Raw genomic sequence first — 18,070 nt, 5'->3', positions numbered from 1 at the left:
TTTTCCACATTTTCCCAAATGTATAATATTTCAATTACACAGTATTCCCCAGGGAATGAGTTTTGCAGTGACAGCTCCTGACACATATAGGGACCAATTTGGGACCTTCCACCTCTCCTGCAGTTTTGCCTTCTGCCCCTGAGACTTCTTGAGTTTGTTGGGTTCCTGCTCTCTGATCTTGCCATTAATTGACAAACATCTAACAACTGTGGTCCTCTGTCCTTGTAAACTACCACTTTGTCTTGTTGGCTGGCAAGAGTTAGAGGTTTACAGGACAGCTGAATGATCTATTTTAATTAGCAGCACAAACTGTTGCAGGACCCCAAATGAGGAAATCATGGATCAAAAAAAAGGAAAAGTATAAGTAGACTGGGGAAACAAAGACTGGGGAAATTCAATTGTTTTATTACAAACATTCCTAAAAATCATTCCCACACTGTCTGAAGCTCCTTTTAAAGTAGCAGTGCACTGTGAATGAAGGCAATTCTACAAGAAGGTCACCAAACATTATTAGAGCTGTGATGGAAAATTTTAAGTGTTTTGACCTTTTTGACCTTGTGTTAAATTAATATGGCTGAATAGAAGGCTCAAAAATATCTTGTTTTGTCTTCATATAACCCTCGATTAAGATATACTTGTGTTCTGTGAACACAGCAGGTAGATAACTTGTTCCTATAAATGATGAATTAACAACTTGTTGTTAATTCATTTTTCAAACACCAAATTAAAATCTCACAAAGATAACTTGTTTATAGTGTGCAGATCAATTTATATCATATTTCCATAACAATCTGGTGTCAGTGTAGTGGGATCCCTTGGCTGATCTAAAGCTAGCATGGTGGTGATGTCTTATCATGTAAGGCAGCCTTTCCAACCTCAAATCTCACATAGTTGTTAGATGAGACCAAACATGATGACAGTGAACACCTCTGTTGGAATGGCTATGAATGGACCATGTTGTCCAGTAAAAGAAGAAATTTGGGATAAAAAGTATCAAAAAAAAATTGCTGGTGAATGTAAGATGCCTTATTACAGAAGTGAGAACGTCTCCACTTTTCCACTTCTGTACATAAAAGCTTTCTTCTCACTTTCACCTTTAAAACAGGAAAAGTGTGTTTTGTGCCTTCTGGCTGAAAACACAGTATCAGTGAATACATCGCCATGCACAACATGAGAATGTGTAAATACAATAAAAGATTACAAACATTTCCCGAAACTACCTCAAAGTAACTACATACAGTAAAATTACTTACAGTGTAATTTATGTTTCCTTTCCATCTCTTTGTTAGAGGTCTGTCTTGTGGTTTATGTCTCTGTGTTCTCTAGTTGTTCTGTCTCCCCTGTCAGCTGTATCCCCTTGTCAAGTTCCCGTCTCTGTGTTATGTTTCCTGTTTTACTTTGAAAGTCTGTGTCTCATGTAAATGCATCTGGTTTTGCTTCCTTTGTCTCGTTAGGCCTGATTTGCCCCAGCTGTGTTTCCCTCCTGTTACCCATTCCCTGATTGCTCCCTCTGTGTATTTAAGCCCTGTGTTTCTCTGTCTGTGTTGTGATCTACTGTTTATGATGCTGTGTGGGCTGGCTGGTTGCCAGAGTTTGTTTTTGGAGTCTGAGTTTTGTTACCGTTTTTGAGTTCCTGTCTGTCTCCGGAGTCTGCACTTTGGGTTAGTGATGGGTAAATGAGGCCTCGTGAAGCGTTTCAGCACATTCCCCAAATTGTATCGATACTGTGTCGACACATTGTTGCTGTTTTGCTCCATACTGACACCTGCTGGACCTTAAATATCATTGCAGGCAACTTACTTGAGACTCACAACAGACACGGATTCAAATACCTAGTCATACTTGTATATACTGTAAGGTATTGTACTTTCCATGGAATCATTTTATATGTTTTACATTGCAAACATTGCAGACATCATTAAAATGGAAGTATTGTGAATATAATATTACCCATTTAAATGTAATTGACTCAGAGTTTATAAATTTCTATTCAGAAAAATAAGTATATCCAATGTTTTTGCATTCAGTCTACTGCGTTTTTTTGGGTTTTTTTTTACACCATTTCCCCAGCTTTGGAAATCTCACAGGCACAGATGAAGCTGGGGTACAAAAACTGTAAAGCCAGGTGGAAAAGGTTCAGATAAGATGTCTTCCTATTCCCCCAGTACGTTAAAGGATCCTGTGATCTTGGAATGTTTCTCTCCGACACTCTCCACAATACTAAGGGGTTGGCAGTCCTTTATAATAACATTCAGGACTGCCTGGCCCAGAACAGTATTCAGACTGGTTAAGCTGTTCAGTGTCAATATAGGCCGACCTGTGTTCATTATCGGTGTGATTGTCTCCTCATTTTCATGTTTGGCTCTGTAATGCCTAAACACTGAGGAGGTGCTTGTGTTTATGTAAAAAGCTCCGCAGAACAGATGCGACATTTAACCTGCATAAAATGAAATAAGTAATTTACACTGCAAGTCACATTATTGTTTTTCCTGTTCTGATAGATTACACTGAAACAAAGACAGACAAACTATTTGCAGTTAAAAGCTCAAAATGATCCCACACAGCAGAAACTTTTCTTTCGGGCTCCATTTTGTTATGGAGAGATGTGTATTTATTTATTTTTTTTTATCTTTGCGAGAGTAATTTTTTGTTTTTTTTGGTGGCGACTCGTTCCGTTGACAGATGCGGACGCGATACCTTCTAAACACAGTTTGGCGCGTTGGCAATGAGCGATACAGCAGCTGTATCGATCATGTGACTTTTCTTAAAGCGACGCCCGCAACGATACAGGCTTCACTCTGTGAGCTTGATACAAGCGTCGGTGCGTCAGTGTTGCTGGACCCATCACTACTTTGGGTCCTTTTCCTGCCTGCACAAAGCCATTCCTTAACAGAAGATCGTGACCAGAACATGGACCCCGCAGACTCTCTTTCCTCTGAGTTCAACGCCAAGATGATGCGGATGGTGAGTCTGCTCGACTGCATTGCCCAGTCACAGGATTTACGGACTATGGCAGTTGGGCTAAGCACAGTAGATGCTATCATTAGGCATAACCCTCAGCTTACTCAGTTTGCTAAGGACACTAAGTTGGCTGGCACCATTACTGCCTGGAGAGAGCAAGTTAGGGCTGGTGAGCTTGCTCTCTCACTCACTAAATCTTCCCCATCGCTGATTCAGCAAGACACACACTCTCCACCTGCCTCTACGCTGCCATGGACTTCCTCTCCTTCCACACGCCAGCCGGGACCTTGTTCACCTGTCCATTCACCAGCCTCTTTCCTGGCAGCTATGTGGTCGGAGGATCAGGAGGAGGTCTCCATTTCTTCACCGGTTCCTGTTTTCTCATCCTGAAGGAAACGGCGCCCTTGCCACGGCCACTCCTCTCCCCAGTCATCTGTTCTGCAACCTGGTCCTGCTGAAGGGTCCGAGGGGCACGTCCGGCCTTCATCTGTTCCCGCTGGTGGTTCTGGAGAACCTCACCTGCCTTTGTTTGCCTCCGCTGGACGGTCCGAGGGGCCTGTCCAGCAACAGCAACCTGCCTCTGCTGGAGGGTCCGAGGGGCCCGTCCAGCCTTCTGCCTCCTCGTCTGGTGCAGCCTCAGCTACAGCTTCAGCTCTGCCTGGTCCTGCCCGGCCTGCCCGTCCTCGTCCTGCTCGTCCTCGTCCTGCCCGGCCACTTTCCAGGTCGTTGGCTGGACATCATTGCTGTCGTGGTCGGCCTCCGGATCTGCTCCGTCACGGTCGCTGGCTTCACGGTCGACCTCCTGAGCCGTTTTCTGGACTCTTGGGCCGTCGACCTCTGGGCCATTTTCTGGAGTCTTGGGCCGCCCCCCAAGCTGCCCCCCGAGCTGCCCGGGTTTGGGCTGTTGCGCTGTCGACCTCCGGGCCAGCCCCCTGAACTGTTTTTGGGAGTGGTTTCCGGGCCGCCTGCGCCTTTTGTGGGCCTTTTTGTTTGGTTATTTTCTGGGCTCCAGTGTTTTCTGTTTTTGATCTCTAGGTTGTGTTTGATTTGTTTGGTTTGGTTTGTTATTTTTGCATGAATAATGCTAAACATTATTCATGCAACAATATTCTGTAGTTCACATTAGCAATTAATCTGATTTCAAAGTTTATAAATCATCTAAAATCATATAGTTAATTAATTTGCTATCATAGTCCGAAAGAACGAGATCGCGGATACAAGCGGCAGAAATGAGCTTCCTCCGAAGGGTGGCTGGCCTCTCCCTTAGAGATAGGGTGAGAAGTTCGGCCATCCGGGAGGGGCTCAGAGTAGAGCAGCTGCTGCTCCACATCGAAAGGAGCCAGCTGAGGTGGTTCGGGCATCTGACAAGGATGCCCCCTGGGCGCCTCCTGGGTGAGGTGTTCCAGGCATGTCCCACCGGGAGGAGGCCCCGGGGCAGACCCAGGACACGCTGGAGAGGTTATAACTCTCGGCTGGCCTGGGAACGCCTTGGTATTCCCCCGGACAAGCTGGAGGAGGTGGCTGGGGAGAGGGAGGTCTGGGCCTCTTTGCTTAGGCTGCTGCCCCCGCGACCCGGCCTCGGATAAAGCGGATGAAGATGGATGGATGGATGGATGGAGTCTTGTACTGGGTGTGGATATATGCAGGTGCTGGTTCGAAAGTGTCAGACTTTAGCACTTTTGAATCACACTCAGAGGTGTAAACACATCTTCAACCACAGGGATAAACACGGTTTAAATACTTTGAGTACGAATTGTGTTTTAAATTCACTCTTGTTTTTTGTGGCCTCAAATGCTGTGACATGTGGTTTCACTGATGAAAAATAAGCACAATATGAACCCAGACAATTCTGGGGGCATTTTTAAAACTTTGTTAAAAGGTATAACCTTCTCTCTAGCTCAGAGGAGACGATTGTTACTGCTCATGATGTCACCAAATGCTTGTTTAACACAGCAGTCTATGCTGCTGAGGGATTTGACCATCTTTGCTGAGCCATTCTGCAGGTATGAGGAACATTTTCATGTACTCTGCTAACCCATTGTCAGCTCTGTGCAGCAGAAGAAAACTGAGCTGTAAATGTTGTTAGTTGTCTGTCTTTTGAGGTTATGTGGCAGATTTTTACTAGAAGAGAAATTTAGTGATCACAGCTGATCAGTATTTAATGTAAATCAGGTCAGTTTTTTTGCACTTGCTGTCATTTCTCCATACTGTTACAACGGCAGATGGTTGTAATGAATTTAATAAGGTTCACATATGTACATACTAGTACTTACAACTGAATTCAGGGTTCGATTAAGAACTGACTCTTTTCTTTTATTATATTTATTTTTTATTTTACAGTGAAGACAGGTGAGTTTATTCCTATATTTTTAAGTCATCATCAGGACTCTTGGTCTTGGGGTTGCTGGCAGTGTTGCAGAACCCCCTGCAGCAAATGGCAGACATCACAACACCCACTCACAGGTGCAAAAAAAAAGTAACAAAAAACAATATTAACAATAATTGAAAAAAGATATATAAACTGTTGAAATACTTCAAAAATCACTTCTTTCATTATTTTTCTCAGAAATGTGGGATTTGGGAAGTTTTTTCATAAAAAGGATCATGTTCAAATAACATTACATACTAGACACCGGCTATCACAATGGCATAAACACATTGTTTTTTGTTGTTATATATTATAGTGTCATTTAAAAAAAGAACAAAAGAAGACCATCAAATTAACGAGCTTCATCTCTTTAGAAATACTTGGAATTGTCCCAGTGCTGGCCTCTTTAATGTAACATTCTCCACCTTGGATTGGAAACATGGACCATCAGACTCACCTGTCCCTGATGAATGTCCTAACAGAAGGTTTTAACACTTTAGTCATCAGATCAATAAATTGTGAAGGAATCTGTCGCCTAAACTTCGGAGTGCCAAGCTACATCACAAATTGTTCAGTAATTTCACAGTCCTACCTTTGTTACAAAAGAATATTTGGATATTTGTGAAAAATTTTCGTTTGGGTCAGGTAAAATATTATCCATATGTGAAATGCACTATACACAGGTACACACACACACAGGTCTTTATCACCAGGTTCCACATTTATTTACAATTTTCCCCGGTTATGACTGAACACAGTCTGACAGCTGTCGGTCCCAGCCGATTTCCCTCTCCCTCCGCTCCTCTCCGTCTCACTATAAAAAGGGAAGGAAACCATTATCAGTCCAAATCGCCATCAGCTGTTCTCACCGGCATCTCCAGCACCGCCCCGTTGAGCCCACTGCACCACTCCTCCCCTGCAGCCGCGCCCGGGACCACACCTCCGCCACACCATATTTTTGATAGGTTCTTGTCAGTCGTGCACAAATAGGTTTATGTATGCCTTGACTGCTGCTTGTTAAAAACCACATAGTTGGAAGGCTAATATGCTTTTTAATGGTTACATAATGAATTTGCTTATCTGCGTGTCTTCCTAACAGGTAAGGGTTAATTATTGTCACATCTGTGTTAAAATATTGTGTCTAAGACCGTATACTTTTCTCAACAATGCAGACCAGTTGAGTTCAGTTTTGTCTGTTTTCTCTTGTCCTCTGTGTGTTGGGAAATAGTAGATAGTTACATGACTTACATACTTTAGTTATACTAGAAAGTAAAGAGACAAATTGAATACTACATACACGTTATACCTTATACCCTGCAAGATACAAGCAGGCAAGACCTCAGGTGCAAACTGTGCACCTGAGGTTTTGCCTGGTGTGGTTGACCCCAGCCTCTATCAATCTTGTGCTTAAAACTTGTTCCTTTGCTCCTATGATTAGTGCCTCTCTGCTGTTTTTCCAGCCAGGTATTATCCAGCCATTGGTAGGATTTTTCAGTGTCAGCACTTCTTCTATCTGCCGATGATATATGCTTTGCAGGAGCCTTTCCGTCTGTGATAGTTCTTGTTCTTGCTCTTTCTCAGGTTTCCGCTGCCTTAGGGATTCACTAAGCATGTGAACTGTGGACTGTGGCCATCTCCTGATGTACTCATAGATCGTTGTTGTTTCATCCTGGATAATGGTTTTGATGTTCACTTGTCCTTGAAGAGAGAGAGAGAGATTGAGAGGGGGGGGGAGGGGGGGGGAGATGTACCTGTGGTTCTACTGAAGCCTCTTCCAGTTCTGAGGGCAACAGCTCATAACACTACACCACTGGGACCTCTTTGGGCTTCACCTTTCGCATCTGATCTACTAACGTGTTGGTTTTTTTCACAGGGAGTGCTCTGGAGGAAACGTTGGTAGAGGAAGCTGCCATCCACACAGAGAAGGCAGCAGTGACCAGACAGCACTTGGACCCACTGCAGGTAGTCGGGCATAGGTGCATAGATCTAGGTGTTGCAGAGGTTGCTGTCTGGGAAATGGTCAGCTGGGTGAGTGATGCCATTTGCCAAATCCACACTATTCAAAACAAAAGGAGCAAATGGTGTATTTTTCTTTATGGAGATGTTTGAGGAGACAGCAACACCATTCAAGTGGTCAATGGAGGAATGGACTGTGCACTTGATGCCTCTTCTGAAGGGGTAGCCCAGATCGACAAATAGACAAAGCAGATGCCAACATGGCTTGCCTGTGGCCAAGGGCGAAAAAATAGGCGAGGCAGTCCCTAATGCTGGGTGGGTACAACCAGAGGTTTATCCTGAACTCTGTGGCTCTAACCAGTCCCCTGACTGGAAAATTGGCTTAGATCTGGTTCAGTGGACAGACTGATGGCAAGTCACATATGAGAGGCTGAAGCAAGCACTCTGGAAATTGTCAGAGCATGAACGTCACTATAACTCTGTGGAAAAAGAGTGTTTGGTCAGCTCTTCGCGTTATTACGTGCTGGGGTGCCCATTCATCGTCTGTTCAGACCATGCGATGTTGTAAAGGTTCAACCACATTTTAAAAAACATTTTAGGTAGTACAGATGCTGGGGGCACAGATGGCTATGGCTGACTTCCTCTGTTGGCGGCATGAAGGTATGGCAGCCGGGTGCGGTTTGTGGCTGGCTGTCAGAGGGAGAGGAAGGGCAGTGTTGGAGCAGCAACACTGGGAAGAATGGCACACCTGTCATGTATTTGTGCATTTTTTTTTCTCTCCCCATAGAAGTTGTGAGCAAGCGGAGGAGACAGATATATTTTTAATAAAAACTTTTCATGGCGGGCAGTATAACGGTGGAGGTACGTAAAGTGATGGAGCTATTTTGTGGTCCAGAAGAAGAGAGAAAAATGCCAGCACGATGACTTTAATGTTTCATCGGTTCAGTTTTACAGACATTTTGCCAAAGCTCTAAACTATCCAGTACAGTAGTTCAGCTTGCATGTGCATATAATTTGAAGTTGTGTTGTATTTTGCAGGACATGTACAACACATTTCATCAGCTGCAGCATTTCTATTTTTCTAAACACTCCTACTTTTCTTACTCTTGTATTTTATTTTCCACTATGATGTATGATTTTTACTCTCTACTTATCAGTTGTGGTGTCCCTTCTGTGATAGTTCATTATTATCCCAATCAGTGAATGCTCCCTTTAAATGATTTTTTTAGTTAAATCACAACGATTCGATGCTGCAGTAGATATTAGTTTCAATTTCGTCGACTTCTGCTTCCTTGGCATAGAGCTCAGCTTCGCTGGCATGAAGATCAGCTTCTTTGGAGTAGAAATCTTGTTGATGTTGAGTATTAACCTGCATTCTGCTGTAATGAGCTGAGATGTTTTCATAAATGGGACCAGGGTGCATCTACAGAAAGAAGACAAATGATATGAGCACTGGGTTATTTAACACTAAGGATTCAGTTTTTGCCTCATTCAAATAAAGAAATTACTTTTTTTGCAAATGTTGTACATTTTGCAAAAAGTTTTGATGTATGACATCTATCAGATTTAAATAGTTTAGTTTTTTCCTTTCATTCTTTGTATGCAGTAAAACACAGCAATTTTTAAAATTGAAACAAAAAGGAGTACATTTTTTGATTTATTATTGTCATTAATCGAGCTAAAAGTATTTCTTATTATTCAATTAATCAATGGAATAATTGATGAAATACTGAATTACTAAAATAACCAATAGCTGCAGCCCTAATGGCTAGCATTTTGTGCAGAGGATGGTCAGGATTTTTTATGGATAACAGTTCAGTGGTCTCCTCCCCAAAAGAGCTTTAGATGTGTGCAGATGCAGCTGATGATACTGTGTCATAATGTGAATGTGTTTTAGTCACATAAAAAATACAACTGTTGAGTAGAAACATGATCGAGGTAGGTGGTGAGCTCCAGTGACAAAAAGGCTACAAGAGGTTAGGATGTAAGTGAGAAAAAAAAGCATGATGAGTGATTTTAAAGTTTTTCTGTGATGGAGAATAAATTATTATTCCTGTGAAGAGAAAATGAGAGGTTTTTTTAACCTGTTTATTATCTGAAGTTTCTTGTCTTGGAGACTGACTGGAAGTCCTCTTTTTTCTATTGCACAAAAAGAAATAAATAAAATGTTAAAACATTTGGTAAATGTAGTGATTTTTAGATAGCGTTTCTCTGCACTCCTGGAGTACTCAAAGCGCTCTATACAACATGCCACATTCACTCTATGCTTTCTCACTAGCATACACATTCATACTCTGATGGATGCATCGGAGAGCAAGTGGTGGTTAGTATCTTGCCCAAGGATATTTGGCATGCAGACTGAGGGAGCCAAAAATCAAACCACCAACCTTTTGATCAACAGATGACCTGCTCTAACTCCTGAGCTACCGTTTAACCATGACAGGTATGACAGATGAGACAGTGTAGCTTACCTCCTGCACCAGCAGACAGTGAGAAGTATTAAAACCAGCAGAGCTGCAGAAACTCCTGCAGCTGCTGGTGTCCATGTTCCTGTGATACTTTGGACAGTGAGAGTCTTTGGAGCAGAGCTGATATCTTTGTTGGTTTTCACAGCACAGGAGTAGTTTCCTGCATCCTCCCTGCTGACTGGGTCTAGGATCAGATGTTTGTTCTGGTTCTCTCTCGGGGTCAGAGGTCGACTGTTCAAGTACCAAATGTAGTTTGTGTTGTCAGTCAGAGGACAGCTGGTACTGCAGGTCAGTGTGACTCTCTGACCCTCTGTCACCACTGCAAAAGGACTCATCTTCACTCTCAGCTCTGGAAGAGGAACATACAATAATAATAATAATTATTATTATTAGACTCCAGACTCCGTCAGTGTCATTTTTAAATCATGTTTAGTGAGTAATGCCATGTTTTAAGTGAAAAAAGCTCAGTTCTTCATTTCTGTGACATTTTACAGGGATTGTTTGCTTTATTTCATTGTATTTGTCTGACAACTGGGGTTATTAATTTCTTTTCAGCTATTCATGCCATTATTGTTACTGTTCTAGGTTACGTGTGGGTTATATAGATGTTTTCTTAATATTCCACCTTGTGATATTTGCTCAATCCAACATGAAACTTGAATAACTATCATTTTCTTAATTTCTGTGAACAGGAAAATGAATTTTTTTGTGTATTTGATATATAGCAAAGTGCTCATTAGAAAATATTTGATCAGGATTATAAAATAGTTTTATATATTTTAAAAGTCAAAAATAATGTTTTTTTCACTTGATCTGACTGTACAAAAAAAAAAAAAATACACCGAAAGGGTGAATTTTTCTATAAAAGGAAAATGTCTGTTTGCTTTTGATTCTTGCTCTGTAATGGAATATTTTCACAATCCTGTTAATGAGTAAAGTCTGCTGAGTGAAGAGTTTAGATTTACCTGTGACAATCAAAAATACTCCAGGCAGATCAGACTGTGTCCATCCTTCATGATCTCTCTTGAATCTGAATGTGTATCCTCCTGAGTCATTCTTCTTCAGGTTGTTGATGGTCAGGATGTGTTGGTTCTTCATGTTGTCCTGATACTCCACACCACCTGCAGCCTCAATCAGCTCTTCAACTTCCACTTTATCTTTTCTCCATTTTTTACTCCAACATTTAAACTCTGGCTTCATGTTATCAGGATGTGAGTATTCACTTGTGATGTTCACTGAAGATCCTTCCAGAGCACAGATTCTCCTGCTGACATAATTCACTCTCCAGCAGTTTTTATCCTGAACACCTGAAATATAGATGGATTATGAAATGACTGACTGGTCTATATTTCAGGATGTCAGTGAATCAATAATTTTTTTTAACACATACAAACTTCTGTAGATTGAAGACGTTTGTGGCTTTTAACTGCACAAGAAAATGTGCCTCTTGAAGAGTTTTGAACTGAATAATGTTGATTCTCATAATAGCTTTGTTTGTTGTGGTACCAGAGGTAGATAGGCTGAGGGTCTGTCAGGTTACATCTTGTACTACAAGCCAGTGTAACAAACCCAGAAATGGAAGAAGTCCTTTGAACATGAAGCTCTGTTGATAAAAGATAAATACACTTCCCGTTACTGTGCATAGATACATTCATAAAGTTTATATAATTCATACAAATGTTGGACTCAACAAATCTGACATGTGAATTTTGGTGGTGTTATTTTTGTACCACTTCACCTCTGGGATATGTGATGGAGCACGGCTCATCCACTGGTGTCTGTTTATAAGAACACATGTCTCCATAAGCATAGGTCACACTGAAGCAGGTCGCTGTGAGGGAATCTGAAGAAAAAGTAATGCAATTAAATATTTGTAAGAAGATTATTTTTATATTTAGAATTGAGATTTCTGTTCATATTGAATTTATTTATTGTCAAATAATATAGCAGAATAAATATCATGACTCACCCACAGAGACTTCAAGGGCTCTGAGATGCTCGTAGCCTTTGACAGCACAGGAGTATGTGACTGCTTCCTCACTGCTGAGCAGCTCTTGGTACCAGGGAGACCAGTCCTCATAGAGAAACTCTCTGTTCTTGTACCAGATGTAGGCTGCAGGCTTTTCAGTCAGAGGACAGCTGCTGCTGCACATCAGTGTTACTGTCTGTCCCTCTGTGGCAGGAATCACCTTTACCTGCAGCTCTGAAAGGAAGATGGACAACATCTTATACGATGATGTCATTTAGAAAGTAATTCATGAGTAAAAGTCACTGTACCTGTAACAACTTGAAGAGTAATATTACTGAGTGAACAGTGTCCTGGTCTGTCTGTAGTCTTCATACAGCAGTAAGTGTTTGCATCACTCTCTCTTAGATCATTGATGGTTAAAGTTGACTTTTTCTCTTCAGACATGTTGTACGTTACACGTTGTCCATCCACAGAGAGCTCACTCTGAACATAATTTCCCTTCCATTGGATAGTGAACCATTTGCTGCTTGAGGTCAGATGTTGATGTGAGCAGTGCAGATCCACTGATGAACCTTTGAAAGCACAGATCCTGGTTTCTCCTCCATTAACACCTTTAACACAAACTTTCTTTAGAAAAAAACCTTTCAGTCAAAAAGAGAGAGATATTCTGTAGTTTACATTAGGAACTAATCTGAACTCAAAGTTGTCATCTATAAATCATGTAGTAGGATTAGCTATGGTTACTTTCATTCTTAAATAGGGACAAATAAATAATCACTGATACCTGTGATGTAAATGATGACACCCACAAAGAGACGACAAGCATTCCTGAGCGGCATGATTGTTGTAGTCCAGACTTTAACGTTTAACATTGACAGTGAAAGCTTGAATAAAAAAAAAAAAAAGTAAGTCATCAGTCACCTAAGCTTTTTCTCCTTTTCAGAGTGAAAGGTTAGGGGGGGAAGATTGACTGTTGTTTCATATTCAGTGGTTTCACATCTTGTGCAGCTTTGAGGCTAATACCAAACTTCCTTCCTTTTCCTTTCAATCTTTTGTCGACTCTGCTGTGTGCACTTGTATTTTAAATAAATGTGCAATAAATAGTCACCTCAGGTGCTTTAAGCTGTTCAGAAGAAAGCTGTGTGTTGAAGCTTTTGTCCATATCTAATTATGGTGGTTTATGGTTTGTGATGAATACAAACGACTGTGGTGATCAAGAAACCCCAGATTCAAGCTCACTGTGCAACATGAACTGCTGTGGAGATGCAGACTTTTTTTTGATACTGGTTACACATGGGTGCTGGGTGTGGCCTAAAAGTGACAGCTTTTACCACATTTGAGCAACACTCAGAAGTGACAACAGGTCTTCAACCACAGAGATAAACACTGTAAAATTTAATAGGAAAATTGTGTTCAACATTCACTCTTGTTGTTTCCTGCCTCAGATTCTGTGATTTATTGTTTGAATGCTGAAAAACAAGCACAATTTCAGATTCCTTTAGCACCTTCTCTCTTGTTCTGTTGTTTAGTAATTTGAGACCAGAAGGGACCATAATTACTGCTCATTGTGTCAGCAACTCCATGTTTAATGCAACAGTCTTGATGCTGAGGGATCTGATCATCTTTTCTGAGCCATTCTGCACACGTTGGTAACATTTTCTATTGTTCTCTGCTTAACCTTCAACAAGTGAGGACTGTAAATGTCATTACTCAATTATGTTATGTGCCAAGTTTTCACCAATCTTTTTATATTTTACACTCAGGGACAATTGATTTTAATGATTGCTGATCACTAAGAATTGTAATACTTTTGGTTTTACTGTCATATTTTTACTGTTACTATCAAGTGAGGGTGTGTGCCAAGCAACGAGAGAACCCAAAATGCAGGACTTGGCAGACAGGCTTAACTAAACTCAAACAGCTTTATTGCCAGAGCTCAGGAACAAAAACCTAAACTGAAAACTTGAACAGAGGGAAATTTGAATAGACTTGAAAAGACATGAGGCTATGGGGGAAAGAGACACTGCTGGGGAAAACAAGGTGCAAGTGAACAGAATCAATTAATGAAAACGAGCAAAGAAAAACTGAACACAACACACACAGGGCAAAAGACTATCAAAATAAAACAGGAAACCAACACTTAGACTGAGACTAACACCTGATTTTGACAGGCCAAAGTAAACACAAAGACAAACTCACTAAACATGGACACAGAAACGTAGATGAGGCATAGACAACACAGGAGGACCAGAAAAACTTGAGAATAACAAAGAAAACGATGAATACAAAATCAGAATGAAAACCTAACCAAAGCAAAGGTAATATTTAAACTAAAAACTACAAATGGTAGTGATATTTCCCAAACAGAAAACACTGGGTACAAAACCCAGTATCGTGACAGTTATAGCATTAATGCTCGTAATAAACATGGATAAAGTTCCAAATAATAACACCTTTAACAGAAACTTTCATTAGAAAACAGCTTCATTATCTCATCCATCTTTTTTACCTTTCTATCAATAATATGTTGGCATCTGTGACCCTCATCCTGCTGTCCCAGCATGCAACAGCAAAGAGGATGGCACTGACCACAACAGACTCAGAGAAAATCCTGAGCGTTGTCCGATACGTGTTAAAAGATCTCAGCTGCTTCAGAAAATAGATACGACTCGGGCCCTTCCTGCAGAATGCAGTGATGCTTTTAACGCAGTCCGGTTTATTTTCTGATACGAGTGTGTTGCTGATCTCTGTGGAAGACACAAAGTGTTGAAGACGCAGATATTGTGGCCTTCCTGTCAGGTAATCCACAATCCAGGACACAAGAGAGGCATCCACATGCATCAGTTTATCAGCCAGGAAGGTTGGCCTGATGGTATGAAAGTCGAAAAATATAACCTTCACAGTGCTTGGACACAATTTATCAGGTAGATGATGGAAACCTCAACTCCAAGGCAACACTTGGAGCTGAAGCAGATTCTGATGCAGTTATTATAGTTAACTAAAACTTAGCTAAGAACTAAAAGTAGATGTGAAAAACAAAAGAAAAAAATTGTTCGCAAAGTTACTCTTTAAAAAAAATGTGGTTTGAAATTCACTCTTGTTTTTTGCTGTCTCAGACAATTCTGGGGGGCTCCTCTACTGTTTTTTTTGTTTTTTTTCGTCTGTTTGTCTGTTTTGCAGTTAGAGACACGTCCACTAGATGACAATATTATCATATCTCATGATACAGTAATGCTGAAGGATCTAATACTGTTTGCTGAGTTATCCTGCTGGTATTGGTAACATTTTCTGTTGTTGTCTGCCTACCTGTTATCAAGTCGGAGCCTTTCTGTGGAGTTTGCATGTTCTTTCCATGTTTGCATGGGTTCTTGTTCCTCCCACGTTCCAAAGACATGCAGTTAGTGGGGTTGGTAATTCTAAATTGTGCATTTGAGTGCGAATGGTTGTCTGTCTCTATGTGTTCGCCTTGTGACAAACTGGACATATCCTGCCCAGGGTGTACCCTGCCTCTTACCCTGTGGTAGCTGGGATAGGCTCCAGCACCCCCACAACCCTGATTGTGGGGGTGCTGGTTATAATGGTGGATGTTCATATGACAAAAATTCCAAATGTTTAGGTTAATAACATGTAATTAATTAATATTAGAAATAACATCATTGCTTATATAACCTTGGCATTTTTCAGTAAAAATAAATGTGTATTTTCAATGAAAGTCGTGAAAAACATTTCTCCTAAAAATGACCCAAAGTTATCAACTTAAATATACAATTTATGTGTAATCCTGTTCTCTAAACTTTTTTCGGAATTACTCAGTATTTCAGGACACTTTTCTTCTCTCCTAAGAGATCTTGAATTATTACTCATTTATTCCATCGCACCTACCAATAAGTATTTTTACATAATAATTACATCCTAAGTCACGGGCTGTATCAACACTGTCACCTAACTGTGTGATGTTTTTGAACATTCTGATAACAAATAGTTTCTTTAAGAGACAATAATAGAAGGGAAAATGGGTCATTCAAGCATCAAACATTCAAAAACTTTACAGAAAAACCTGAAGAAATAAGAGACAAATGATTATTCAGATAAATCTTCACACTATAGCTGAAAGAATTAAACTACTACAGCTCATTTTTTTTATATTTATTAATACTCATAAAGGTTATTGATTTATGTTAAGCCGTTATCAGTTCATGTATGGTTCAGGGAAAAAAGAAATGATGACTTTAAGTTTTAACTGTTCAGTTTGAAAGCTCTAAACCACGCAGAAAGCAACAACACAAAGCTCACAAGTTTGCATGTTTTACAAAGTTAGCAATAATATTTTTACATTGTCTTATACTTTGTACACAACACATGCATTTCATGATCAAACATCTTTAAATTGAAACCCACAAGCATTTCTACTTTTCTACTCATTTCTACTGTATTCTACGTGCCATTTTAGAGTGTGGTTGTTTTACACTCTGTACACAACAGCTGTGGCGCTTTTTTGAGTTTTTTTTCTACTTAAAAGGCAGTGACTCAGTATTGGATGTTAGAGTATAGATCAGCTGTATTGGAATAGAGTTCAGCTTGATTGGGATAGACTTTGCCTTCATTGCAGTAGAGGTCACCTTGATTGGAGTCAAGTTCTCCTTCATTGGAATAGAGATGAGCTGGTTGGTGTGTATTGACAGGCATTCTGCTGTAGTGAGCTGAGACGTTTTCATATATGGGATTATGGCTAACCTGAGGAGACCAAAAACATAACCTCCCATATGGTACACATTTTACACCATATGGAAGGTTAAGACATTGGTGAGATAAACAAGACAAAAAAATCTATCCACACAAAGGATGAATGATCAAGTAAAAGAAAAACAGGATTGTGGATGCACTGTGTTGTGTACCTGCTGTTTGTTGTCTGATATTTCACTCTTTGGAGAATGACTAGAAGCCCTCTTTTTTCTGAGTGTCAAACATGAAAGGATATGACTGAATAACAGATTTCAAATCAGAGTTTGAACATGACTGATCTTAAAGAGAACACAGTGATGCTCACCTCCGGCAGCAGAACACAGTGAGAAGTATTATTATTATTAACAGGAGAGCTGCAAAACCTCCTGCAGCTGCTGGTAGCCATTGAGCTGTGGTGTTATCCTTGTTAGTTTTAACACCACAGGAATAATTTCTTATATTCTCCCTGCTGACTGGGTCTAGGATCAGATGTTTGTTCTGGTTCTCTCTCGGGGTCAGAGGTCGACTGTTCAAGTACCAAATGTAGTTTGTGTTGTCAGTCAGAGGACAGCTGGTGCTGCAGGTCAGTGTGACTCTCTGACCCTCTGTCACCACTGCAGAAGGACTCATCTTCACTCTCAGCTCTGAAAGAGGAACATTACTAAATAATTAAAAACTATAAATCTCATAAAAAAATTTCCCGATTACCTTTTTTTTAATATAGGATAGCATTTTGATGGGTAATGTGATACAGGTCAATGTGGAACGCAAAGGACCGTCAACAGTTTTACAAGAAGCACTTCTTAGACCAGCTAAAATGTGATGATCAGTGAAATTTTGCTGATAACACTTTTACATTCAGTATTGTTTGCTCAGGTTTACATGAGGCTTTTTAGGCTTTTTAGTGTAAAACATTGAGGCTCTTACATGAATGAAACATCTTAGGTCATCTTGTTAGGAGACTTTACCTGTGACAATCAAAAAGACTCCAGGCAGTTTTAGTTCTTTATCATTTCCTTTCAGGATGAAGGTGTATTCTCCTGAGTCATTCTTCTTCAGGTTTTTGATGGTCAGGGTGTGTTGGTTCTTCATGTTGTCCTGATACTCCACACGACCTGAAGGCTCAATCGGTTTTTCAAGTTCCTTATCACCTGTTTTCCATTTTTTACTCCAACATTTAAACTCTGGTTTCATGTTATCAGGATGTGAGTATTTACTGATAATGTTCACTGAAGATCCTTCCAGAGCACAGATTCTCCTGCTGACATAATTCACTGTCCAGCAGTTTTTATCCTGAACACCTGAAATATAGATGGACGATTTAAAGTTGACTGTGGTGTCTGCATGTTGAGATAACAGCTTGTTATTAATTAACAGAATTAACAGTTTTCTTTGATACTCACAGACGTCATCAGATTGAAGATGCTCATGACCTTTAATTGCACAGTAAAAGTTGTTTTTCAAAGAACTTGGAGTTGAAATGCTTCTTATATTTTCCCTATAAAGTTTTCCATTTTCATACCACACATAGACAGTTTGAGGGTCGATCAGAGGACATGAGGTGCTACAGGTCAGTGTGTTCCCAGGTGTCTTTACAACATGTACCACTGAAGAGATGATAAATAC

General features: G+C 40.4%; 1 protein-coding gene and 1 long non-coding RNA gene across 2 annotated transcripts; both read right to left on the bottom strand.

Moving 5' to 3' along the window:
- Window positions 1–9,752: 9,752 nt before the first annotated feature.
- On the bottom strand, window positions 9,753–17,867 carry LOC113023447 (sialoadhesin-like). Its single transcript, XM_026169441.1, has 4 exons — window positions 17,848–17,867; window positions 17,413–17,745; window positions 16,911–17,088; window positions 9,753–9,924 (listed from the first exon to the last, which is right to left on the bottom strand). Exons 2-4 carry the CDS (start codon window positions 17,636–17,638, stop codon window positions 9,753–9,755), a joined length of 576 nt encoding a protein of 191 aa, XP_026025226.1. The 5' UTR covers window positions 17,639–17,745; window positions 17,848–17,867.
- On the bottom strand, window positions 16,249–16,904 carry LOC113023336 (uncharacterized). Its single transcript, XR_003272548.1, has 3 exons — window positions 16,770–16,904; window positions 16,618–16,675; window positions 16,249–16,456 (listed from the first exon to the last, which is right to left on the bottom strand). It is a non-coding gene; the product is annotated as an uncharacterized LOC113023336 (long non-coding RNA).
- Window positions 17,868–18,070: the final 203 nt, after the last annotated feature.

Source organism: Astatotilapia calliptera, chromosome 6, assembly GCF_900246225.1.
Source record: "Astatotilapia calliptera chromosome 6, fAstCal1.2, whole genome shotgun sequence".
In the NCBI taxonomy this organism is placed as follows: domain Eukaryota; kingdom Metazoa; phylum Chordata; class Actinopteri; order Cichliformes; family Cichlidae; genus Astatotilapia; species Astatotilapia calliptera.
The sequence above is the reverse complement of the archived record's forward strand: the minus strand, read 5'-3'. Positions and strand labels throughout refer to the sequence as shown.